Source organism: Rattus rattus, chromosome 8, assembly GCF_011064425.1.
Source record: "Rattus rattus isolate New Zealand chromosome 8, Rrattus_CSIRO_v1, whole genome shotgun sequence".
Lineage (NCBI taxonomy): Eukaryota > Metazoa > Chordata > Mammalia > Rodentia > Muridae > Rattus > Rattus rattus.
This window is the reverse complement of record NC_046161.1, coordinates 20,687,900-20,714,553: the sequence shown is the minus strand read 5'-3', so window position 1 is coordinate 20,714,553 and position 26,654 is coordinate 20,687,900. Positions and strand designations below refer to the sequence as shown.

General features: G+C 40.3%; 1 protein-coding gene across 1 annotated transcript in view; it reads left to right on the top strand.

The window, feature by feature from the left end:
- The window catches only part of Tbx20 (T-box transcription factor 20), a 52,041-nt gene extending 25,387 nt beyond the window's left edge, over positions 1 to 26,654 (top strand). Inside the window, exons 7-8 of the mRNA XM_032910489.1 lie at positions 24,082 to 24,191; positions 26,314 to 26,654. Of these exons, the coding sequence (XP_032766380.1) occupies positions 24,082 to 24,191; positions 26,314 to 26,654 (451 nt within the window). The remainder of the gene's footprint in view (positions 1 to 24,081; positions 24,192 to 26,313) is intronic.

Sequence of the window (26,654 nt, the reverse complement as noted above, 5' to 3'; positions counted from 1 at the left end):
AACCTAACTGAATACGATGTAATAAATATGTGACCTTAATGATTTCAAGTTTCCTGCTGTAGATTTATAACTTACTGTGTGTGGGGGACAACCAAACCAAAATGCCTTCAGGACCGGACCTGCGTCCGTAGACTTCAGTGTGGCCCCTTTCATGCGGTCAGCTCCGGGTGCTTTGTGAAGTATCATTGTGGTTCTGAATTTAGGTTTAGCAGGCTCTACTTAGGTCGATGTGTCCTATCTGCCCTTCCCGTTCAGCGACTTTGTGCAGGATCAGAGTTCTCCTGATTTGTAAAAGAAAACTAATGTCTTTATCACGGCTGGTGGCCAGCTAAGAAGCGCGCCGCAAAAGCCTTAAGCGATGACTTAGGAGAAATCAATTTCTGGCGTTGTAGACCTTGGGAAGAAGTGTTGCTGGTTCCACATAGTAAGTAAGAAGCCTGGGACAGCTTCCTACTGGTTGCTGTTCACCACTCCTTCCTGCTTTGGGGGTGGTGTAAAAGCTCACTGCTGCTTCTGAAGAGGGAAAGATAACTGGGAAAAGTTTAGGATATTTTCTTCAAAATTAAGAGCCTTTGTAACCCCACCCTCCACAACTTAACGACAAAACAAACAAAAGTAAAAAAATAAAAAAAAAAACAAAAAAATTTCTGCTGAACTGTAGAAAAAAAGAAAGCCGACAAAATAATATTGAAAGGAGGGAAAGAACACAAAAGGAGGAGCAGACTTCGGCGCCTGCGCACTCGCCTGGGTACTTTCCTATGTGGGCACCAGTCACGTGATACTGTTCCTTTTTTTTTTTTTAAACCATTTTCCCTACAGGATATATTTATTTTTAAATGATTGTCGTATTTTTCACAATTTTAGTTATCTAGGGTTCTTTTTCTCCATTATGAACAATGCTTGGAAGGAAATTTTTTTTTTTTTTTTTTTTTTTTTTTTTTTGTTTTTTTTGTTTTTTACGTGTAGTCCTGATTGTGATCATACGATAAATAACCACAGATAAAAATGCTGAGTGAAAAAAATATGCTTTTATTTATTCTCCTGCTATAGTTCTATTTTTATATGTCAACATTTTAGGAGAGAACTGAAGTGTTTAATAATAAGAAATTATTTAATAAACTTTGTGGTCATATGATCTAGAAAACCATTTTAACTATTTTTAAGTATGCTATTCTGTGACATCAAGTAGATTCATAATGTCATACAACCACCATCTTTATTCTTTTCCAAAATATTCTCATTATCACAAAGAGATGGTATGCTCAATCTCACCCTCCTTCTTTCTCCCCTCAGCCCAAGGTCTTGGTAACCTCCATTTTAATTTCTATCTGTTTGAATCTTCCCAGTTAAGTAACTCTAGTGAGTGGATAGGGACATATTCTCAAATATGTTTAACACACAGCCAAGCTTTTCCAAGAAAGATCCTCTCTGAGCATTACGAATGAAAGGAAGAAAGATGGACTGCCCATCTATTTGCACCCTGTCAAACAGGGTGCTCACCACTTCATTTTTGCTAATATAATAGGATAAATACAAATTTTCTTTTAGGCGTTGGCCTATTTATTTCCTGAGCTCCGTTTATTTTGCTTCATCTGTCTCCTCTTATTGACCTATGAAAATAGTATATAATCTCATGAATACCATGACAAAAACCTTTAAGGGAGGAAGGGTTTATTTCAGCTTCCCATTCAAGGTAGAGTTCTTTCTGACAGGAAAATCAAGGTAGCTGGTCACATCACATCCAGGAAGTAGAGAGGGATGGATACTTGCTTCTGCTCAGTTTCCTTCTCTGTCCACCACCCACATGATGTGGGTCTTCTTACCTCAGTTGTTACTGTCAACTCCTCCTCCACATGCTTGCCCAGAGGCAAGTCACCCAGGTGATTTCTGAATTTTCAAGTTCACAGTTAACACGAGTCATCAAAGTTATAGTTTACTATTTGAATTTTTGACTCATTAAAGGATTCTTCTGTTTTGTCTATGTTATGTATTACTGGTACATTAATTGTTCACTTAATTATGAGTCTCCCTTGATTGTGTATCAATATTTTTTGAGACAGAGTTTCTCTGTCTGTAGACCTGGCCATCCAGGCTGACCTCAGATTCATAGAGATCCACTTGGCTCTGCCTCCTGAGTGCTGGGATTAAAGGCTCCCACCACTGTGCCTGCCTCCAAATTTTTTAAATTGGATATTTTTTAATTTACATTTCAAATGTTATCCCCTTTCCTGCCTTCCCCTCTGGAAACCCTCTACTCAATCCCCCCACCTGCTTCTATGAGGGTGCTCCCTCCCCACACCCACCAATTACCTTCCACCTCCCTGCCCTGGCATTCCCCTAAAATGGGGCATCAAGCCTTCACAGGACCAAGGACCTCTCCTCCCACTGATGCACAACAAGGCCACCTCTGCTACACCTGCAGCTGGAGCCATGGGTCATTTCATGTGCACTCTTCGGTTGGTGGTTTAGTCCCCAGGAGATCTGGAGGGTCTGGTTGGTTGATGATGTTGTTCTTCCTATGTATTGAAAACCCCTTTAGCTACTTCAGTCCTTTCTCTAACTCCTGCACTGGGGACCCTGTGCTCAGTTCAGTGGTTGGCTGTGAGCATCTGCCTCTGTATTTGTCAGGCTCTGACAGAACCTCTCAGGAGACAGCTATATCAGGCTCCTGCCAGCAAGTACTTCTTGGCATTCTCCATAGTGTCTGGGTTTGGTGTCTGTATATAGGATGGATCCCCAGATAGGGCAGTCTCTGGATGGCCTTTCCTTCAGTCTCTGCTCTACACTTTGTCTCTGTATTTCCTCCCTTGAATATTTTGTTCTCCCTTCTAAGAAGGACTAAAGCATCCACACTTTGGTCTTCCTACTTCTTGAGCTCCGTGTGGCCTGTGATTTGTATCTTGGGGATTCCGAGCTTTTGGGCTAATATCCACTTGTCAGTGAGTACATACCATGTGTGTTCTTTTGTGACTGAGTTACCTCACTCAGGATGATATTTTCTAGTTCCATCCATTTGCCTATGAATTTCATGAAGTTGTTGTTTTTAATATCTGAGTAGTACTCCTTTGTGTCAATGTACCACATTTCCTGTATCCATTCCTCCAATGATGGACATTTGAGTTCTTTTCAGCTTCTGGATATTGTAAATAAGGCTGCTCTGAACATGGTGGAGCATGTGTCCTTGTTGGAGCATCTTTTGGGTAGATTGCCAAGAGTGGGATAGCCGAGTCCTCAGGTAGTACTGTGTCCAATATTCTGATGAACCACCAGACTGATTTCCAGAGTGGTTGTGACAGCTTGCAATCCCACCAACAGTGGAGGAGTGTGCCTCTTTCTCTACATCCTTGCCAGCATCTACTGTCATCTGAGTTTATGAACTTAGCCATTCTGACTGGTGTGAAGTAGAATTTCAGGGTTGTTTTGATTTGTATTTCCTTGATGCCTAAGGATGTTGAACATTTCTTTGGGTGCTTCTTAGCCATTCGATATTCCTCAGTTGAGAATTGTTTAGCTCTGTACTTTATTTTTTAATAGGGTTATTTGATTCTCTAGAGTCTAACTTCTTGAGTTCTTTGTATATATTGGATATTAGCCCTTTATCTAGGACTAGTAAAGATCTTTTCCCAATCTGTTGGTTGCAGTTTTGTCCTAGTGACAGTGTACTTTGCTTTCCAGAAGCTTTGCAATTTTATGAGGTCCCATTTGTCCATCTTAGAGCATAAGCCATGGTATTCTGTTCAGGAAAATTCCCTGTGTCCATGTGTTCAAGGAGTTGGAATTTTGATGAGGATTGCATTGAATCTATAGATTACTTTCAGCAAGATGGCCAATTTTACTATATTAATCCTGCCAATCCATCCGCATGGGAGATCTTTCTATCTCCTGAGATCTTCTTTAATTTCTTTCTTCAGAGACTTGAAGTTCTTGTCATACAGATACTTCACTTGCTTGGTTAAAGTCACACTGAGGTATTTTATATTATTTGTGACTATTGTATCATTTTCTTAATTTCTTTCCCAGCCTGTTTATCCTCTGAGTAGAAGAAGGCTACAGGTTTGTTTGAGTTAATTTTATATCCAGTCAAGTGTGCTGAAGTTGTTTGTCAGGCTTAGGAGTTCTCTGGTGGAACTTTTGGGGTCAGTTAAGTATACTATCATATCATCTGCAAATAGTGATATTTTGACTTCTTCCTTTCCAATGTGTATCCCTTTGACCTCCATTTATTTTCTCATTGCTCTGGCTATAGGTAGGGAGAGAGTGGACAGCCTTGTCTAGTCCATGATTTTAGTGGGATTGCTTCAAGTTTCTCTTCATTTAGTTAATGTTGGCTACTGGTTTGCTGTATGTTGCTTTGCTATGTTTAGATATGAGCCCTGAATTCCTGATCTTTCCAAGACTTTTATCACAAAGGGGTATTGAATTTTGTCAAATGCTTTCTCAGCATCTAATGAAATGATCATGAAGTATTTTTCTTTGAGTTTGTTTATATGTGGAATATGTTAATGGATTTTCATATATTGAACAATCCTTACATCCCTGGGATGAAGCCTACTTGATCATAATGAAAGATTGTTTTGATGTGTCCTGGGATTTTTATTTTTACTTTTTTTTGGTTGGGAGACTTTTAATGACTGCTTCTATTTCTTTAGAGTTTATGGGACTGTTTAGATGGTTTATCTAATCCTGATTTAACTTTGGTGCCTGGTATCTGTTAGAAAACTGTCCATTTCATTCAGATTTTTCATTTCTATTAAGTATAGTCTTTTGTAGTAGGATCTGATGATTTTTTTTATTTCCTCAGTTTCTGTTCTTACATCTCCCTTTTAATTTCTGATTTCTTTAATGTTTTTCTTTATTTTTTCCTTTACCAAATTATCATTGATTAGAACATTATTCAGCTTCCATGTGTGTGTGGACTTAATGTTGTTGGTTTTGTTGTTATTGAAGACCTTAGTGATCTGATAGGACACATGGGATTATTCCAATCTTCTTGAATCTGTTGAGGCCTGTTTTGTGACTGATTCTATGGTCAGTTTTGGAGAAGATATCATGAGGTGCTGAGAAGAAGGTCTATTCTTTTGTTTTAGGATGAAATGTTCTATAGATATCTGTTAAATCCATTTGGTTCATAACTTCTGTTAGTTTCACTGTATCTCTGTTTAATTTCTGTTTCCATAATCTGCCTATTGATGAATGTGGGGTGTTGAAGTCACTCACTATTATTGTGTGATGTGCAATGTGTGCTTTGTGCTGTAGTAAAGTTTCTTTTATAAGTATTGGTGCCCTGGCATTTGAAGCATAGATGTTTGGAATTGAGAGTCATCGTGATAGATTTTTCCTTTCATGATTATGAAGTTGATTTTACGCAATATTAGAATGACTACTCCAGCTTGTTTCTTGCGACCATTTGCTTGGAAATTTTTTTCTAGCATTTTACCATGAGATGGTGTCTGTCTTTGTCACTGAACTGCATTTCCTGTATGTAGCAAAATGCTGGGTCCTGTTTATCTCTCCAGTTCGTTGGGCTATGTCTTTTTATCAAGGAATTGACTCCATTGATTTTAAGAGATATTAAGAAAAAATGATTGTTGCTTCCTGTTATTTTTGTTTTTAGAGTTGGAATTATGTTTGTGTGGATGTCTTCTTTTGGGTTTGTTGAAAGAAGATTATTTTCTTGCTCTTTCGATGGTATAGTTTTCCTCCTTGTGTTGCAATTTTCTATTATTTTTTGTAGGGCTGGATTTGTGGAACGATATTGTGTAAATTTGGTTTTGTCATGGAATATCTTGGTTTCTCCATCTATGTTAATTGAGAGTTTTGCTGGATACAATAGCCTGAGCTGGCATTTGTGTGACCTTAGGGCCTGTATGACATCTGCCCAGGATCTTCTGGCTTTCGTAGTCTGATAGGTCTGCCTTTATCTGTTACTTGACATTTTCTCCTTACTGCTTTTATTATTCTTTCTTTGTTTTGTGCATTTGGTGTTTTGATTATTATGTTAAGGGTGGAATTTCTTTTCTGGTCCAGTCTATTTCGAGTTCTGTAGGCTTCTTGTATGTTCATGAGCAGCTCTTTCTTTGTACCAGGGATGTTTTCTTCTATAATTTTGTTGAAAATATTACTGGCCCTTTAAGTTGGGAATCTTAGCTCTTTTCTATACCTATCATCCTTAGGTTTGATCTTATTATGACCTGGATTTCCTGGATGCTTCAGGTTAGGAGATTTTTGCATTTTGCATTTTCTTTTACTGTTTTGTCAATGTTTTCCATTGTACCTTCTGTACCTGTGATTCTCTCTTCTATTTCTTTTATTCTGCTGGTGATTGACTCTGGCAATTTTTTTCTAGGTTTTCTATCTCCAGGGTTGTCTCCTTTTGTGACTTCTTTATGTTTCTGTTTCCATTTTTAGATCCTGGATAGTTTTGTTCAATCCTTTCACCTTTTTGGTTGCATTTTCCTGTAATTCTTTAAGGCATTTTTGTGTTTCCTCTTTAAGGGATTCTATCTATTTACCTGTGTTCTCCTATATTTCTTCAAGGGAGTTATTTATGTCCCTTTAAAGTCCTTTATCATCATCATGAGATGTGATTTTAAATCTTAACCTTGCTTTTCCATTGTATTGGGGCATCTAGGACTTGCTGTAGTGTGAGAACTGAGTTCTGATGATGCCAAGTAACCTTGGTTTCTGTTGCTTAGGTTCTTGTGCTTTCCCCTAGCCATCTAGTTATCTCTGGTTTTCGTTGGACTTGCTGTGTCTGTCTGGAGCCTGTCTCTCATGTGCGCCTGTGAGCCTGTGATCTTAGGTGTGTCAGCACTCCTGGGAGTCCAGCTCTCTCTGGGTGAGATTTGGGTCTGGAGACCTGTGTCTATTCAGGGGAGCACGGGTGGAGACAGTGCTGGCTCCAAACTCTTATCTGTACCATGTCTTCCAGTCTTCCGAGCTGCTGCTTTTGTCCTTCTCTTTAATTGATACATATAAATAAATACTCAAATGTCTGAGATGTCAAATCTCCATTTTCTTGTTCCCTTTAAAGTTTCTTCATAAGCTTTGATCCATATGCATCCAATCTCCAGAACAACTTGAAAAGTCTTCCCCTAAAATGTCATAGGGATTTTGACTGTGTTTCTGTTGAATTTATATATAAGTTTTCAGGAGGACACTGATATGTTTGTAGGTTAAGAGGTCCCTTTGGGACTACTCATGTTTACCTTCTTCATATAATGTCATCTCATGATGAAACATAGTTTGGCATTTCCAGGTTTTAAATTGGCTCTGTGACATTGCAACATTCAGTGCAATGACTACAAGGAAGCTAGTGAAAATTTGAAGGAAGACTATCCCAATCCTGAATTTAGACACAAACATAAAAGGAGCCCATAGCCCATCTGAACTGTACTCAAAAGCCTTAGTAGTAAACTGTTGTGTGTAGCTTTGTTTCCCTGACAATGCTCCCAGAATAGGCTGTGCTACTAGCCCCCACCCAACTTCCCTTGAATTCATGGATAAAAGACACGGACATCACATTGCTCCTGATGCAGTCACGATTGAGTTTTCCCCATGCTCTGGCCAGTCACTTGGGAAGTCACTCTTGACTCTTCTTTTTCTGTCTTCAATCAGTTGATGTCTCTAATCATCTAATCCTTCAAAATATTCCCAGGTCACTCCAAATATTTACCACATTGCTTACACCACACAGATGGTCCCACTATCCCCCTTTCCCCTAAAATTATGACATTAATTTTCTGCTTGATCTGTTTGGCTCCTCCCTTTCTGTCCTTCAGTCTACCTTCAATAGAGCAGTCAGAGTGACTTTCTAAGTGACAGGACGTCTCCCCTACGTATGGTACTCTACTCACCAAAGGCCAGTGAACTCTACCCTGTCTCCTAGGGCGTCCACCCATCATCACACTTGCCTATTTGCTTTAGCCACGCTGGTCTGCTTACCTTTCTTCTAGCATGCATAGGTTAAATGGAAACACTTATGCCCTCTATTCATCCATCTCTCAGCATTGGACTTGCTGCCCTCAAGTCTGAATGATGGAAGTCTTTGCATTGTATTTTTGATGTCTGAACTTAGTGTCTGGTTGTATTAATGTCCAAGTATTATTGCTGGCAAGTTGTATTGTTGGTGATGTGTGTTGAAAAATATCATTCTGGAAAAAACGCATGAGGTTCTTTGCTTTTTCTAATACAAAATTAAACCTCTGTAAATCTGTTGACAGTTATTTGCACGGGGCTTCTGTGAGTTGAGGCTGGAACCTATGACAGCTTCTACTGAGTCTGAGTCCTGTTTAGCACAGCTGCTTGTTTTGTTCCTAGCACTTTAACAGGATCATTTCATATGTGCTGAGCACTGAGTTACAGAGTTGGCATTTCTGTAACTCTTCCAAACAAGGGCTTGCTAAGACATTCATGTCTATTTTATACATGTGACAAACTGAGTGAGATTGATGCTCTGTCATTATTCACATGAGTTGTCACAGCTGAGCATCAAAGCCAGTTCAGTGTGTGAAAACCCAAAGTTGTCTGAGTGGGTTATGCCAGCAATGTAGATGTCCTTCCACAGTCAGGGCTTACCAACAATTATTCAGAAGCTCTATCCATCCATCATTTCCTTAGGCTTTAACCGCCCAGTCTCGAGTTAACTTATAGGGCAAACATAAATTCTTTATTCTATTCTAACCGTAATGAACAATATCACTAACATTCAGGTCACATATGACACTTCATACAATGATATTCGAGTGAAAAAGTAGACAAGGAAGGGTTAATGTGGCCTTAAGGCTCAATAGAGCCTTGCTGAAAGTGAAGGCAGAGATAAAAGAGTTGTAAGAGTCATGGAAGGTGGTCCTGTAACAGTTGTTAAACCCAGTCAGGCTATTCAGTGGCAGGGGCTGCCAGGTGAGATGTCAGGTGAGACTGCCAGGTGAGGAGATGTCAGGTGAGGAGATGTCAGGTGAGATTGCCAGGTGAGGAGATGTCAGGTGAGGAGATGTCAGGTGAGGAGATGTCAGGTGAGGAGATGTCAAGTGAGACTGCCAGGTGAGGAGATGTCAGGTGAGGTATTGTCAACTGAGGAGCTGTCAGATGAAAACTGTCATACAGACAAAAGAAGTGTGTGTGTGTGTGTGTGTGTGTGTGTGTGTGTGTGTGTGTGTGTGTGTGCATACCTGAGTATATGTGCATGCAGGTGACTGCACAACCCAGAAGAGGGTGTCGGATTCCGTGGAACTGGAGCTACAGGTGACTGTGAGCCTCCTGATGTGGTGCTGGGAGCTGAGACAGGGTTTTATGCATGCATAATATATGCGCTCAACTGCTGAACCATGTTTCCAGCCCTGTCCTTAGGAATTCATGCCTGGATATGTCTTGATATATTCACTAGGCCATTGATGTCTGATTGGTTTAAGTGTTTCAGCTGAGTGCTCTCATGTGCAGGCAATCTCACAGACTCATTTTATATATAGTCTGATGTGCTTCATGTCCCTGAGGTAACCTAGTAGCACCATAAGTGGTATTGTTGTTGCTTCTGTAGCTCTTTCTTCAATCTATGCTGCATGGTTGTGTTAGACCACTGGTGGCAATGGTGGTACAGAGCCTTAGCACTTGGGCTCAGAATGGATCAAGTTCCACTGTGTAAAACAGAGTCTCACGTGGAAGGCAAAGCCCGAAACCACTGTTGTCTACAACATGGTACACAGCCTTCTCGCCACAAACTCCCCTCCCTAACAATCATTGATTTTCAATAACTATTGCCTTTAAATGTAAGATCATCGCCTTTAAATTCTAGAATAAAACAATTGTGAAATCAACATTTTGCTGTTTTGAATGTGAATAAAACTATAAACTTTCTTATCCTAGAAAACGGGAAACGGAGTCTTCCTCACACTGGCCTTCATCAACCAGTAATCTTCATTCAGGCAATCACCAGATTCTTATCCCCAGAGCTCTTTTGTTTTCCTTGCCTTTGTCAAACATTAAGCACAATCATTGCAGCCTTAGCTCTTCACACACTCATTCTCCCGTTCTCTCTCCAGCAATTGGAGTTGGATTCTTTTGACTCCAAGTTGCTGTGAACATATAACAATTGGTTCTGGAAGGCCGTGTGTTGTGTGTGTGTGTGTGTGTGTGTGTGTGTGTGTGTGTGTGTGTGTGTGTGTGTGTGTGTGTGTGTGTGTGTGTGTGTGTGTGTGTGTGTGTGTGTGTGTGTGTTTGTGTGTGTGTATGTGTGTGTTTGTGTGTGTGTATGTGTGTGTGTATGTGTGTGTTTGTGTGTGTGTATGTGTGTGTTTGTGTGTGTGTGTGTGTTTGTGTGTGTGTATGTGTGTGTTTGTGTGTGTGTGTATGTGTGTGTGTGTGTGTGTGTGTGTGTGTGTGTATGTGTGTGTGTGTGTGTTTGTGTGTGTGTGTGTGTGTGTGTGTGTGTTTGTGTGTGTGTGTTTGTGTGTGTGTATGTGTGTGTATGTGTGTATGTGTGTGTGTGTGTCTGTGAGCTTCATGCATTGTGTTACCAATTTATGTTTCTGTAGCAAAGTACCTGGGAGCACTTACATTGGTAGGGACTGATTTTTAGTTCAGTTTCAGGTATTTCAGATCATGGTTGGCAGGCTATGTCACTTTGGATCTGAGGTGAAGCAGAGGGTCATGGCTGTGGGACTGTGTGTCATGGTTGTGGGACTGTGTGTCACGGCTGTGGGGCTGTGTGGCAGAGGAGGCTCCTTTCAGACCTCATGGTTCTCATGAAGGCAAAGGACAAGGTACACCCTTTAAAAGAACTCCCCCAGTGACCTGCTTCTTTCACTTGAGGCCTCACCACAGTAGCCCATTCAATGAAAATTCCTCAATGGACTATCCATTTACTAGAACAGGATGCTTATGATCTTCTAAACTTCTAATAACAATAGTAGCCGGGGCCAAGCCATCATCACATCAGCTTTTGGGGCCTTTTAAAAATTCAAGCCATAATAGGAGTTCTAGTATGTCTGTTGTTATGCATAAACTTGATAAAGGTCACAGCAGTTTTCCTTGAACCCTTTCAATCTTCCTTCTAAGTGTATGCTGGGTGATATTGTTTCTGAGAGACATGAACTAATGTCTTCTCCTCTCATATCAAGAACTGATAAGAAATTAAGGATATAAATGAATTTCACCTTGGTGAATTAATGGATTTTATTGGTTACTTACAGGAGTATAGGTGAAGGAGTTATTTTTACGAGGAGAAATGAGTCAATGACAGCTGCATCATGAAAAGCTCACCTCAGCTTATTGGAGAGCATCTCGCATCAGCCCTTACAACTTATATAAGATTGGGGAAGGGGGAGTCTAGTGTATTTAGTCAGTTTTAGAGACTTCCTGAAGCATGTGAGTTGTTTACTTCCTGGGTTTTATAGACCTTCCCTATAGGATAGGATGATTCAGCCCCCTTTAGAGCACCTTGCATCTTAATGAGCTTCCTTCTGGAATGAAATGTTTTACCTCAGAGGAAATTGTTACACAACACTCTATCATCTACCTTTTATAGATAATGGGATAAATGCTGATGCCAAGCTTATGTTTTTAGTTATAGAGAGCTTAACTTTTCTTTCTGCAGTGTTTTTTTCACCTTAAAATTCAGACATGGTACCAAATATCTGTCCATTGTAAGCATTTAAACATGATTAATGATTTTGTGTTGTTAAGAAGTTTTTAGAAAGATTTATTAACTTTATAAATATAAGTACACTGTAGCTGTCTTCAGACACACCAGAAGAAGGCATTAGATCTCTTTACAGATGGTTGTGAGCCACCATGTGGGTACTGGGAATTGAACTCAGGACCTCTGGAAGAGCAGTCAGTGCTCTTAACTGCTGAGCCATCTCTCCAAACCCTTACTTAGAAGTTTTAATCAAGCTCAAGAAGAAATTTATCCTTTCTCTTTTCTTTTCTCTGCTGTTTCTTTCGGTGTTCAAAGGCTCCCTTCAGACTTTGTAATGCTCCTGCTGTGCACACAGCTCCCCCTGGTCTTTTTCCTATTCCTCTATCCCTTCAATCCTTGTTTTGGGGAATTTATCAGTCTTCTAGTTAGTTTCCTGCTTTCCTGCTTTCTGGAGTATTTAATACTATGTTGACAGTTTCTGCTGAGTTTCTCTAAAATGTGATGATTGCTATTGTTGAGTGTTTTACAATGGCCCCTCTCCAATTTCATTTATAGGATAAAATGTTCATTTAATATTAGAAATCAAGATGAATTCTGAGTAAAAACATGTGGTGACTCATTAGCTCTTCAAGCTGAGAATGAATAAGGTCAACAGATTTGTTATTCCCACAACATGGAAACTTTGATTCAGTGTGGTAGTGAGTTGGATCCCTTGGGTGGGAGCAGCTCATGTGGTTCCCCTCTCTGCCTCAGAAACAGAGTTTCTTTGTGCCAATCTCCAACCACTCCCAGCTAAGTGAGCAGGCACCTTCTCCTAGAATTAGTCAATCTGGGTTGTGAATGGTACCCTTCAGGAGACCAAGTACACTAGGACCTTGGTTTCTTTTCCTTTAGACTTCAGGAGTCTGGAACCTACTTCCCACTAACTAGACTAAGCTGGGGGTTAGGTGAACCAGACCACAGGTTTCTCGTTGGTTGATTTCAGGTGGCCTTCCTCTTTATACTGGTGAATGGCACATGGGTGGACATCTCCGTTCTTTTTCTGTTTGTGAAGGAAATACTTGTATAAGTATGCAATCAGCACTCGTTCATTTTCTGGGCTTCTCTGGGCATGTGAGTGGGGCAGGAAATTAAATACATAAGCTTATATTACCATGTTGCTTTAGAAGCCATATTGAGAGTTTCAGAAAAATGATTTTAAAACCTTGAATAAAACGTACGTTGAATAAAACTTTCAAATGTGGGGCTTGGAAGCAAGCCCAGTGAGATGTAGTGATTTTTGTTGGAACACAGTCATGTTTTTTAGTGTATACATTCAACATGCCTTCTTCTTTGCTGTAGCCTCAGAGTTAAGCATATAGCATAAGACCCACAGGGAAAACAACGTATTAGCTATCTGGCATAATTTTAAGACGCTGTGCAATGCTGACAGCCATGTGACTGCCCAGCAATTGTATCTCCTTCAGGTGATTTTTTTCACCTTTCCCTTTTCTACTTCCTCATCCCTTTTTGAGATAGGATCTCCTTACAGTAGCCTACTGGATGCTGGCAATACAGACATGTGCCAACACTCCAGGCTTGCCTTTCCTGTCATCAGAGTTAAGCGATAAAAGTCTTGTTTTATTCTGGAGTCCAGTCGGTGATGCTAGCCGATGTCAGTCTGCATCTCTTTTATGTTCTCACATTGGCAGTGAAGATGGTATTAGGGTCATTTTAGCACTTGTGGCTCTGGCTAGAAGATGACAAGTGTGGGGTGAGGAAGTGACAGTGTGGGGATGTGCACTTGAAAGACCTGTTGAATGTTTTAAAGATTTGTGTTAATCTTGTACCTCAATTGTTATGAATAAATGAAATATAGCTCTGTTATGTTGTATATGGTTTGCTGTGCCTGCATTGGGATGTGGCATCTCTGGGAGGTCGCAGAGTTACTGTATCATCAAGAGGGATTAATGTTTCATTTTTTCCTCAAGGGAATGAGATCTTGTTCTGCAAAGTGTAGGTTACTCACTTCAAGAGTGAGTGGTTACAAAATAGACTTGTCTTCCTTGGCATATTTTCTTGCTTTCTTTACCACGCTGTGATCTCTTTTTCTTCTGGGTATATATAATACCCTTGCCGCTAACACATGATACTGTCACTTGATATCATCTGCCAAATTAAGAAACAGCATGAGGCTCTCTCTCTGACAGATCTGATTCTGGCCCTAGGAAAGTGAGCATGAATCTTGGATGTTTCATTTCTTAAAACCATGACACAGATGAACATCTTTTCTTTATGGAGAACCCAGGCTCAAGTACTCTTGTCTAGTGGAGAAACATGAAGGAAGAGAGGCTTTTCTCTGCCTTTCAGAGGGCTTTTGAAGAAATGAAACAGGTGTTAAAAACATCCCCACTCCATTAAACAATTGTTGGGAGTGAGGCTGTTGAGTTTTGAGGTGAGAGGACAGTCAGAGTTCAGTACCATTTGTTCCCTTAGTTCATCTCTGCCCTCGTCATCCTCTTGAATGCTTGTCTGTGCTTTCTCCCTCGTACCATCGAGCTCTGAGAAAGAGAGGATTCTGAAAGTCAGGGCTGCAAGCTGAGTAATTCAACCTAACGGCTGTTAGCTGAGTAGCCAACGGAATTATTATTATTATTATTATTATTATTATTATTATTATTATTATTATTATCTTCCTTAGCTCTTGAAAGAAAGCCAATGAGATACATTTGGACTAAAGGAAATATTGTTCACATCTTTTTTTTTTTAAAGGAGGGAACCAGGTGTGGCCAGGAGAAAACAAATGTTTCCTTAGCCTGGCAAATAACATTGTTGTGGTTTGTATCTTAGTTCACCAATTCCCTTAATCTTTCTTTTGTATTTTGGTCCTATTCGCCGCTATATATTTACAAAACAGAGGCTTGCAACATCTTCAATTAAGGACCCTTAAGGGTTTATCAGGATTTATTTATAGGTTGAGTTCTTTGAACTTTGCTAAGAGATTTCTTCTAGTCCTAGCTGCGATTTAAGGAAATATGAGAACATATACCTCATGTGTTTTTCAGTGGTTCCTTTACTTAGTTAAGTTGTTAATGACAATACAGAACTAGAAATACATATTACTACAGAAAACAAAACCCAATCGGATTTAGTCAAATAAATAAAAATCAAGTCTAAAAGCTTTTTAAAAAATGAATTTAGAGTTATTTGTTTTTCCAGAATGGATTACATAACATATTTCAGTTCTCAGATTAAAATTAATGGTTTATAATATGTCTCAAATTGTATTATCCCAAGGTTCTCATTTATTAAATGCTTTAGGGAAGTTACAGATATTGATGTATTATAATTTACAATGTATCTATATAAATCTTTAGTAAAATATTGTGACAAGAAGTTATTTATAAAGACTTAATGAGATATAGGACAAATTAATGAACAAGAAAACTTTAAATATTTTGTTTTCTGTAAGTTAAGTTAGATTGAACACTTTTGGGGGGGTGGGAGAAGCAGGTCTATATTTAAAAGAGAAAGTTAGACTTAAATAAATTTACCTTAATTCTCTTTCTGTCTTAGAAGTTATAGAAAAATAAATTTCATCAAAGCATAGAAAACTGTTGGGGCTAGAAATGTCAGTTTTATCTAAAATACGTTTGTTTACATTTAGTTTTTAGAACACAGTCTTGAAATTAAACATAGTTTTAAAATCTCTGCATATTTATTGAGTACCCTTGAGTCAGGTACCAAGGTAGATGTGTATTAACTCACTCACATAATCTAATAATGACATCCACGGTGACATCACATTGAAGTTCTCATTTCAGAGACATTGACATAGAATGGTGAAATAACATGTCAAACCTACAGGGGCAAGCCGGGGGACAAGGGGACAAGCTGGGAGACAAATGGACAAGCTGGGCTTTAGGTTAAGCACTGAGCAAACACAGTCCCCAGCTGCCCAGGACAATGCTTTGTCACGTGGTTCCAGGCATTGACATCTGTACCATTAGGCACTACATCACATGCTCAGGCTACACCCGAGGCAGATGAACCTGAAGCCCTGGGGTAGAGCTGGACAGTGTGTGGTTTGAGAATGTGTTGGTGACTCGAAGGCATTTCACACTGAATCCCCCAGAACCAGGCTCCGTGCTTTCGTTTCCCAGGAAGGCTGATTCAGGACAAGATCTTGCAAATGGGCCTGCTCTTCAGCTGGAAGGGGCAGACAAAGAGAGTGTGTTCAGAAGAGCAGGGATACGAAGAAGAATGGGAGAGGACCATTGAGAAATAAATGTTTCACTGCTGAGGACACAGGAAACCATTTGCATTCCCAGCAGAGCGTTCTGGTTTTGCTTGCTGAAGCTCTGAGAACAACCTTGGAGTGAATGACTTGCAGACCTATGAACACTACCGCAGGGAGAACAGCATCCTCGTTTCCACTTTCTGTCTTGACATCTCTGTCTGCTTGTGTCTCTAACACTCATTCCCAGACTTGACAGTTACTTCTGACTTGAGCAGGCCAAAGAAATCCACTGAAGGCCAGCTAAGGCAAAGAGGCCATCCTCTAGCTTAGATGAGTTTAGCATTCGATGCTAGAGACACTGCTGGTCTACAGTGGTACGCAGGTCCAAGGCAAGTGGAGTGGAAATTATAGTCGCTCAGAGCATGATACAGCAGACCCAAGCAGTACAAAACAAGTCCACTAGCTGAGCTATTCACTCTCCATGGGACCGTGTCTTAGAAACTCTTCTGATAGTTTCTCAGGCTCAATAGAGTCTTTGCTCCTTTCTTTCTGCTGCAATCATGGATTCCCTATAAAATAAACATCATGGGCTGTCTACTCTTTGTAGCAATTCTGAGGAGATGGGTCTGATATGCACCACTGTGTTCAATCACTTAAAAGGCAGTAATACAATTAGGCCGTCCTTTATAGAAGAACTGCTACTGCTTTCAGTTCACTTCCAGGCCTGACACAAGTAAATCACTTTGATAAAATCCCGTCTCTCCCAACTCCCAGGGAATAGCATAAGTAATGACACCAGTGGTCTAGCAAGGACAGAATGAATATAATGCACTTTTTATAGAAAAGCAAAATGTTTCACAAGACAGTGATTCATCATGTCATTTGGAGAATGAGTTTTCCTTTGTTGAATGTGGAAGATGTTTAAATGATGTTCCGTAGAGGACCTTTCAGAGAGGCAGGCACCACACACCTCTTTAGAATTTAAATGCTTGCATGTAGCATCTTACATGAAAGTTGTGGTAAAAGGAACATACTTTAGAAATAGACTGCTACGGCCCCTTATAATCATTCCAGAAGGAGGTGGTTTTCCATGCTGTTTAAGCAAGTTCTTTTCCTTATGTACAAATAATGGTCCATTTCTTTAAAATTTGTATTTTAAATATTAACACCATGACTCATGGCTCAGACTTAAATGGCATCAAATTTGGTGTATTTTATATTGTCATTGTATTGGGTTTTTCAGCTAACTTGACTGTTTTCTTACTGACCTAAGTTACCCTACAAAGAATCCCTCTCTGGTACTGCAGTGGCTTGAATCCATTAAGTGCCATTAGCTTTTGAGGGTGCTCGCTTCAACAGTACCAGAGTTGTCTGTCATGATTAAAGCCACCCTTTATGTTTGTTCCTTTTGATTAACATGTACTAGTTGTCTGCATTTAGCTGGCTTCAGTGCTGTATGTCAATGCATACATAACACATAGGCACATGCACATAAGTGCACACACACATATTAATATCAGTTCTCTGTAATTCCCCATCCTACTCACCCTTTCCCCAGTCTCTAGTTGTCGCCACTCTTCTGTCAGACCTCTTTCTTCTGTTTCTGCCACACATGAAAGAGCTCACAGAGCCTATGTTTCTACAGCCAGAGATTTTACAGAACATCATGTCCTCGGGCCCTATTCATTTTGCTGAAAAAGTCTCTTTATGACTGCAAACAACACCATTGTGAATAGACACCACATTTCTCTCTCTTTTTTCTCTTTCCCTCCCCTCCCTCCTCTTCCTCTTTTCACCATCCTCTTTCAAAAAGGCAACAAACAGCAGCGTAATCCTTGAGGACAAAGCAAATGGAGAGAAAAGTGATACCGTAGCTCACTGTTTTCAAGAGTGTTTAGACTAGTGGTTCTCAACCTTTCTAATGCTGTGACCCTTTAATACAGTTCCTCATGTTGTCAGGTTCTCAACCATAAATATTTTCATTGCTAATTCATGACTGCAAATTTGTAGCTGTTATGAATTATAATGGAAATATGTGTTTTCCGATGGTCTTAGATGACCTCTGGGAAAAGGTTGTTCAATCCCCATCATGAACCACAGGTTGAGAACCACTGGTTTAGACCATGACATGGGGATGGAAAAAGAGAAGGGAGCTTGCATGACCTTGAGAAGCCAGAGCTGACGAGTCCTGTGATAGGAGAAGTCAGAGAACAACTGAGGAAGAGGAACAGGCAATGGATTAAGTGAAAGAAACCCAGAGATCTATAAAGAGTCTTTTTGGGGTGTTCTGGAAGTTGCTAAACACAAATATGTGAAGGAATTTCCAGAAAGTGGAAACAGAATGCTTGAAAGGATGGCAGGATCCAGACTGTAGGATTCACTCGGGGATGTGTTCTACTCAATATGACATTGGGCAATGCTTCAGAAAATTTGTTTCATGAGTGAAGGGAAAAAATAGTCCTTGGTTAGGCACAGTCCTATCTAAGACATCTTGGAAGAAAAACTATAAACAATTTCTGACTAAAATAGGCAAATCCCACAACAATGTTTCAGATTATGTACCAGAATATGAGGCTATTCAGCGCCTGGCAAGGGTCTAAGCTGAGTCTAAATGCTTGCACAGAGAGAAAGGAAGCAGGCATGAAAGACGTGAATGAATATGACTGACCATGAAGCGGACCAACTGAAAATAAAGTAGCTTATGTAGTGCAGATATTATAATAACGATAATCAGAGAGTTGACACATTTGCATTTCATTTATGCAAAAATATGAGTGATAAAGGAAAGATCCCCATCAAACTTTGAAAGTAAAAGCTACTGTTCACAAGGTGAACTAGTGGCTGGGTGGGATTAAGGGCAGACAGACACTGCAGATGAAAATATTTGTAAAATTGAAGACAGAGTAACAGAAACTATCTGAAGTGAAAGAGAGCAAAGAGTCAACTTAGAAAACCAAAAGAGTTCAAAGAGGCACCATGTGTATATAATTGGGGACCCTGGAAGGTCACGGGAACATGGGAAAAGAAATATCATGTTTCCAAATTTAACAACAATTAAACACACAATCCAAAAGGTCCAAAAAAGGTTGACCTCAAGAAGCAAAAAAGTTACGTCATAATCACATGGCTGAGATCAACGACACAAGGAAGTGTTGAAGGTACTAAGGGAATTAAAGACATTACATCAGAGGACCAGGACAATGACAGACTCCTTGTGAGTAAGACAGTATTTGAAGAACTGAGGAGAAAAGCCTGTTGGCTAGAGTTATAACAGCCACCAAAATTACTTGTTAAAAGCTAAAGAAAAATAAAGATAATTTTCAAGACACATGAAAGCTGAGGAACTCACCATCATCAAGTTTGTCTATTGATTGGTAAAGGAAGTCTTCAGGCTAAATGATTGTGCTGGGTCCCATTCTGGATATCCATGAGGAAAGGAAGACTGGCAGAAATACAGAGGACATGGACAGATAAAAGTTTACATAGTGGGGCTAGAGAGATGGCTCAGCAGGTAAGAGCACTGGCTGTCCTTCCAAAGAACATAGTTTCAATTCCCAGTACCCACATGGCAGCTCATGACTGTCTTTGTTTTTTGTTTTTGTTTTTTTGTTTTTGTTTTTTTGGTTCTTTCTTTTCGGAGCTGGGGGTCAAACCCAGGGCCTTGCGCTTCCTAGGCAAGCGCTCTACCACTGAGCTAAATCCCCAACCCCCGCTCATGACTGTCTTTAACTCCAGTTATAAGGGATCTGGTACCCTCATGAAGGTGTACAAACTGGCAAACATTAGTACACATAAAATAAAAAATAAACAGATCATTAGAAAATGTTACTTAAAAGATGGGCACAGAGCTAGAAAGGGTAAATTAAACATACAAGTTTTTTAAGTGCTGAGGATTGATAAGATTCTTCTGTAATCCTTGAAAGGTACAATATCACCTCAAGGTAGGTTGTGACAAATTAAGTATTTACTATGAATGTGGAGACATTAACTGTTAAGCTAGAAAAGGAGATAAAGAGGAACCATGAAGTTGCAACCTGAAAGGAAAGAGGAGAAAGGCAGAGAACAGTCAGAGGACAAAGAGAACAAGCAAAGGAGCAGCAGACAAAAACTGAAATGAAATCAAACCAAACCAAATGGAACGAAACAAAATGAAACTGAACCGAACCAAACCAAACAAACCCAGCCCAGCCCAACCCAACCCAACCAACCAAACCAAGCCCAACCCAACCCAACCCAACCAAACCAAGCCCAACCCAACCCAACCCAACCCAACCAAACCAAGCCCAACCCAACCCAACCCAACCAAAGGAAGTAAACAAAACAAAGCTGCAGACAAAAGAAGGTACCAATGGCCAACCAGGAGTGTCACTTGCACTTATGCTAAGCACCCTTACAGAAGAGTGGAAGCTTTTGGGTTGGATTGGTGCTCATAGAGTACCTTAGAATATAAAGAGATGAGTTGAAAGTAAAGTAATAGAAAACAAATATAACAAATTAACACTAAAAGAAGAGCAGACTAGCTGGGCATGGTGGCACAGGTGGCACAGATATCAGGTCCCAGCACGTAGGAAGTGGAGGAAGGTGGTTAGGGAGTTCTAGGACATTCTAGGCTATGTGAAATCCTGCCTCAAAAAGAAAAAACAAATAAAGAAAAAGAAGAAAAGTAGAGTAGCTGTACTAACATTAAAGTTGACTGGGATAAATTGTCACCTTTAGGTGTTTTCTTGTATCTGTTTATACATCTAACACCAGAACCCCAGGTCTGCCTGACTGAAAAGGAAACAGACAAATAATCAGAGTAGGAAATTTCAATGTCCTTCTCTTAGTAGTTGACTAAGTAGGCAAAAATGAGAAAGAAGTCAGAATATTTGAACAGGTCTGTTAACCAGCCTGACCCAGTTTACAGCACTCCCTTCAGTAATAGTGGGCTATGCCTTCTGCGTAAGTGACAGACAAGTGCTGTGAAGACTGGGGTCTGTACTATAAAACGAGGCCCAATAAGGTCAAACACACCCGTGTCCTATGAATCTTGTCTTGGACCACAAAGACCTGTATGAGAGAGCATTAACATGAAGAAGCCTTGAAAGATGCCTAAATATTTGTAAACTACATAGCAGGTGTCAGTAAGGGAAATATCAACATGACTGCAGAATGCTTTGGACTGAAGGAAAAAGAAAACACTGAGATGCTGCTAAATCACTCCTGAGTAGTATATAGCCTTCCTTTAGAAATGAAGAAATGTCTAAGGGCAATGACCCCCATCTTCAATCTCAAAAAAGAAAAAAAAACCTAGGCAAAGAAGAAAAAATCAGATTCAAAGTCATAGGGAAAAAACCCAGTGGAAAACAAGGGGAGAAAAACAGTGAGACATTAATGCAGAGCTTAATAAGACTGACAATCCTCCAGTCAAACTGACCAGGAGGAAAACACAATCCCCCTAATCAATCGTGATGGGACAACATCACTGTATAGTCTGAGTAATCTATAATCTCCCGGAATGGGACTCTTTATGAAGCATGGCCTAAACCAGGTTGGTCTAAGGCATGATGGTAGGGAATTGTCTTTAATTGAGATGCAAAGATCTTTTCATCTTTAAGTTGCTTTGGTTGGAGTATTTTACTACAGCAAAAAATAAGAAGTTAAGACCAGGAGTAATAAAGGAATGGTATCGTCTAGTACAACAATCAGCACACTTATAGTTTCAACAATTTAAATGATGTATATAAATTTTTGAGGGAAGAAAAAAAAACGATCGTTTGTCACTCAAGAAGAAAGGTAATTTGAAAGCTGTAAATTTGTAATTGACATTTCCATAAAGGCTAAGGTGCTCCCCATGACTAATATGAAATATGTAAAGAGTGTACAATAGCAAAAATATCCAAGCACTTCCAGAGAACAGAATTGAAAGGATATGTGATGTTAGTTTTAACGATCAACTCGACAGGACCTACAATAGCTTAGGATAATCTTCTGATCATGCCTGTGGGGGAATTATCTTGACTGCATTAATTGCAAACCCATCCACTGTGGGCGTCACCATTCACCAGCTGGGGTCCTGGACTGTGTAAGTGGAGTAGCCTGTATGCATCCCTCTCTCATTTCTGATTGTGACGACAATATAACCTGCTTTCCCAGACTCAACCTGTCTTTACTTTCCTGACGTGGTTTACCCTTGAACTATGAGCGAAAATAAAGTCTCCCCTTGCCCCCCGAGGGTGCTTTGGTAAGGGTATTTATCACAGCGGAAAAAGAAACCATTAAAAAAATGAAGCCACAAGGACATCGTTACCTTAACAGTAAGACTGAAGAAAGATATTACAAAATAGAGAATTAGATCCTTATACGCCCTTTTGAATATACATGGGACAATTCTTAGGATAATTCTAAGAGATTGAGTTCAACAAAAGGATGTTAACATGTCCAATTAGAGGTTCCTCAGAAACACAGTTGACATTAGACCCTCCACCAACAAAAACAAAAACAAAACCAAAAAAACCCACTAAGAGAAATTATTTGATTATCTTACTAGACAAAGAAAAATCAAAGCCAAAACCAAAACAAAATCTGCTCTGATTTTTAAAAACCCTCTCAGCAACATGGGATGAGAAGGGACCAATGACCAAGTCTTGTGAAGGATGTCTACCAAATCACGGGGGTCATGTTGTCCACCGAGTGGAAGAGCTTAGTAAGTGGCTCTGTCGGCTACTATTCAACACTGCACAGGTAATCACAAACAGTAAACTGTGGGAAATTAAAATAACAGTTGTTACAAACAGAAGCAAACAACTGAAATTACTTCAGGTCATAGAATGATCACACACAAACTGCAAATCTTTAAAAGAGCCATTGCGGCAAATAGGAATGTCAGCAAAAAAATCTACCAGATACGAGATCAGCATGCAAAAGAAAGTTACATTTGTATCTAATATAAATGAACAATTAGAAATGAAAATTAGAAAGCACTTAGTAGAACATGAAATGTTTTGGGGTAAATGTGGTTCAGATACGTTAGGTTTGTATATTTAAATCTATTTAACTTTAGTGCTAAATAAATGAAAGAACATACTGTACACGGATTGAAAAAGGCTCAACATTTTAAATGTCAATTCCCCATAAATTGATGTACATCTTAGACACAATCCTGATTAAAGTTTCAGTAAGCTTGAAAAAGAAATCATTAAATTTATATGGAAATAAACGAGCTACAATACCCAATACAATTTTGAAAAAGAAAAATAAAGTTGGGATACTGGTAAAAACTAATTTCAAGATTTTCATAGAGGGACAGCAGTTAGGGAGTGGTAGCTTCCATGTGAAGATCTGCAAATAGAGATTAAGAAAACAGCAGAACTCTCAGAAGTGGGCCCTTCCCCACTGTCTGTTGGGAATTGTCCCAGGTATGTAACCTTTTGGAACCCCAGACACTGTTAATTAGATAGTAATTTTCACAAGTATTGATACATCTATATGAAATGTCAAATGTTACATTTCGAATAGTAGCTAGGACATCAGGTTTATTATTTTCGTTTGCTCAGTATGCAATTGGGTGACTGGCTTCTCCTTTCTCATACCGCACAATTAAAACTATTCGTTTTCTTTGTCTCTTTGGTTATTCATTTGGTGTTGTCTTTAGGTCACAGCTATTTTTTTTTGAAAGAGGTATTTCCACTCCTAAAAGACCATGTATCTGTTTCAAGAGGACCCTGATTTCTTAATGGCTGCCTATGTTCCTGGCACAGCCTCTCTGTAGTTTTTACTTTTGGCACAACAATTTACTACATTTATTATCCACACCGTCACCGTCCATGTAGCCAATGCTCTTCACATCTGTGCCGTTAGTGAATGCAGTCACTTTATTACTGATATTATGAACTTTCCCCAATATTTTGTCATATCCTGATCCAGTACATTTGGGTCAATTCATAACTTGTTTTGAATCATCATCTGCTGAAGTTAATAAGATGCATTGCCACCCTGTAGTATTTTTGCTCAATTAAATTCCATATCCCCGTGACCGTATTTCACTGCCCTGTCCTTCCTTTTATGTTTAGTTGTATTTAGTTGCTCTCAGGCATCTGAACTCATGTCCCAGAAGTCTCTGCACAGCCAGTGAACATACAAGGTTCGAATGTTATCTTTCCCTTTGCCTGAGAAAACAGACCTGTGAGTTCCCCGTAAGTCCCTCTCTGAGGTGAACCTGTGATGTATGTGTCCCTGTGTTCCTCAGGGAGAGTGTGGAGAGCCTGATCCAGAAGCATTCGTATGCCCGGTCACCCATCCGCACCTATGGAGAGGAGGATGTCCTGGGGGAGGAGAGTCAGACAACTCCGAACCGAGGTAAGGCCATGCACCGCCTGGAGATGTGGAACGGCTACAGGCTAGAGCGCTTGGCAGGGGATGACAGGGGTTGATGGAGTGTCTGAACCTCTGGGAACATATGCCAACAAGTACCGTTGAGCCTTTTCAGAAGAGGCAGCCTGCGGTGCTGATTCTCATGTGCCTCGTTAGTTTGCTTGAGTAGCTACTCCACCTGAGGTGTTTTATTTGCTAGTGACAGAGCATTAGAGCCTTTGGATCAGGTTAGTGGTGGGCTCTTCTGTGACCAACGGCCAAAGAGACACCAACCACACTTTGGGACAATTTCAACGGCCAAAGAGACACCAACCACACTTTGGAACAGTTTCATGCTACTTTTGAATCTCAGCTTTATTATTGAAAACTAAAGCTATTTTATTAGGGTCAGTTCAAAATGAAGAACACTTTAAAAAGGACTGTCGTGACCAAAGACCAGCACTGGCCCTCATAGTTGAAGCGAAAGCTAAACAGAAGGCTTGGGGGATGGCTCAGTCTCTTGTAATTCCCTATTTTTGGGGACACAAAGGGAGGCAAATCTCTGGGCTCACTGGCTTCCCAGCCTGTCCCTACTGAGTGAACTCCAGAATAACGAGAGGCTATATTTTAAAAGTGGCGTCTAAGGTTGTTCAGTACACACAACAAATGTGAGTATGCTCACCCAGAACACCAAAGAATTCAGCAAAGGTTCTCTGGGCAGAAAGCTCAGAGAGCGGCCTCAGCACATAGGAAGCAAGAATAGAGAGAACGGGGGAGACAGGGAGGCCAGTGGTGACCCAACACAGGGCTTTGGATGATCACAGGAGGAGAGAAATCTCTATCCTTCCTTCCTTCCTTCCTTCCTTCCTTCCTTCCTTCCTTCCTCCTTCCTCCCTCCCCTCCCTCCCCTCCCCCTCCCTCCCTCCCTCCTCCTCTCTCTCTCTCTCTCTCTCCCCTGCCTAAAATACCAAATGACATTATTAGGGAAAGCACAGGACATTCTTTTATAGCTCACTGAAAGGAAGCCATCATTACTTGGAAAATTCAGCCAGCATTCCCTCCTGTTTCAACTTCTGAATGCCGATGAAGAAGAATTTCTTGTTTATTGTTCTCATGATGGCTTTGGGAAAAGGTGGCTTTGCAGAGACACGACCAGCTTTCTTTAGAGAGGTGCTGCTAATATTTGGAGATCTTGAAGGCAATGAGATCATATCCTCAGGCAAAGTGTCACTGCTCAGCCACTTTGGAGTACGTAGGCCGTGACATCAGTTGAATATTTTTCTGTTTAGTAAATTCTTCCTTCTATGTTGGGAGTAAATGAAGTCTTCTCATCTAGAAAGATGGATCTACCTTCTAATCAATCTACTGTTGGTGTATCTTTTTTAATTGCTAATATAGAGTTTTTAAAAAAGATTAATAGTTTTATCAAATGTTTGAGAATTTCTTTAGAATGTAGTATATTGTGATCTCATTCACCAGCCCTCTCCAAATATTTCTCAGATTTAACCACCCAGCTTTGAGTTCTTTTCCTTTTTTTATATTTTTATCTATAATATTTAAAATATTTGTATTATTTATATTATTATGATATATACATATCATTTATATGTATATGAGTGTTTTGCCTGTGTAAATGCATGTGCACCATGTGCATGCCTGGTGCCTGTCAAGGTCAGAAGAGGGCGTCAGGCTCCCATAGAATGGGGTTATGGATGGTTGTGAACAGCCGTATGGGTGCTGGGGTATGAACCTGCTTCCCCTGGAAAAGTAACAGTGTTCTCCACTGCGGGGTCACCTCTCCAACCCCTTCTTTAAAAGAAAAAGTTCAATTTGCATTGCCTTACTACTCTTGGGTATGGGGCATTAGCAACTTTTCAAAATATGCTCTTAAGCATGGTGTGGTGGCATATTCCTTTAATGCCAGCACTGGGGAGGCGAAGGCAGGCAGGATCTCTGTGAGTGCAGCCTGCTCTGCACAGTGGGTTCCAGGACAGCCAGAACTACATAGTGACAGCCTGCCTTAGAACAACAGCAGCAGCAACTACAACAAAAGACAACCAACCGATTGTCCGTTCTTCATCAGTATACGGAAGTAGCGACTTGAATCTAATGAGTGTTTTTCTTCCAGGGTCAGCCTTTACAACATCTGACAATTTGTCTCTCAGTTCCTGGGTATCATCGTCTTCCAGTTTTCCTGGATTTCAGCATCCACAGCCCCTGACTGCTCTTGGCACCAGTACGGCATCCATAGCGACACCAATTCCTCACCCTATCCAGGGTTCTCTGCCACCCTACAGCCGCCTGGGAATGCCTCTGACGCCATCTGCAATTGCCAGCTCCATGCAGGGAAGTGGCCCCACGTTCCCTTCATTCCACATGCCTAGATACCATCACTACTTCCAACAGGGGCCCTATGCTGCCATCCAGGGACTTCGCCACTCTTCTGCAGTGATGACACCATTTGTATGA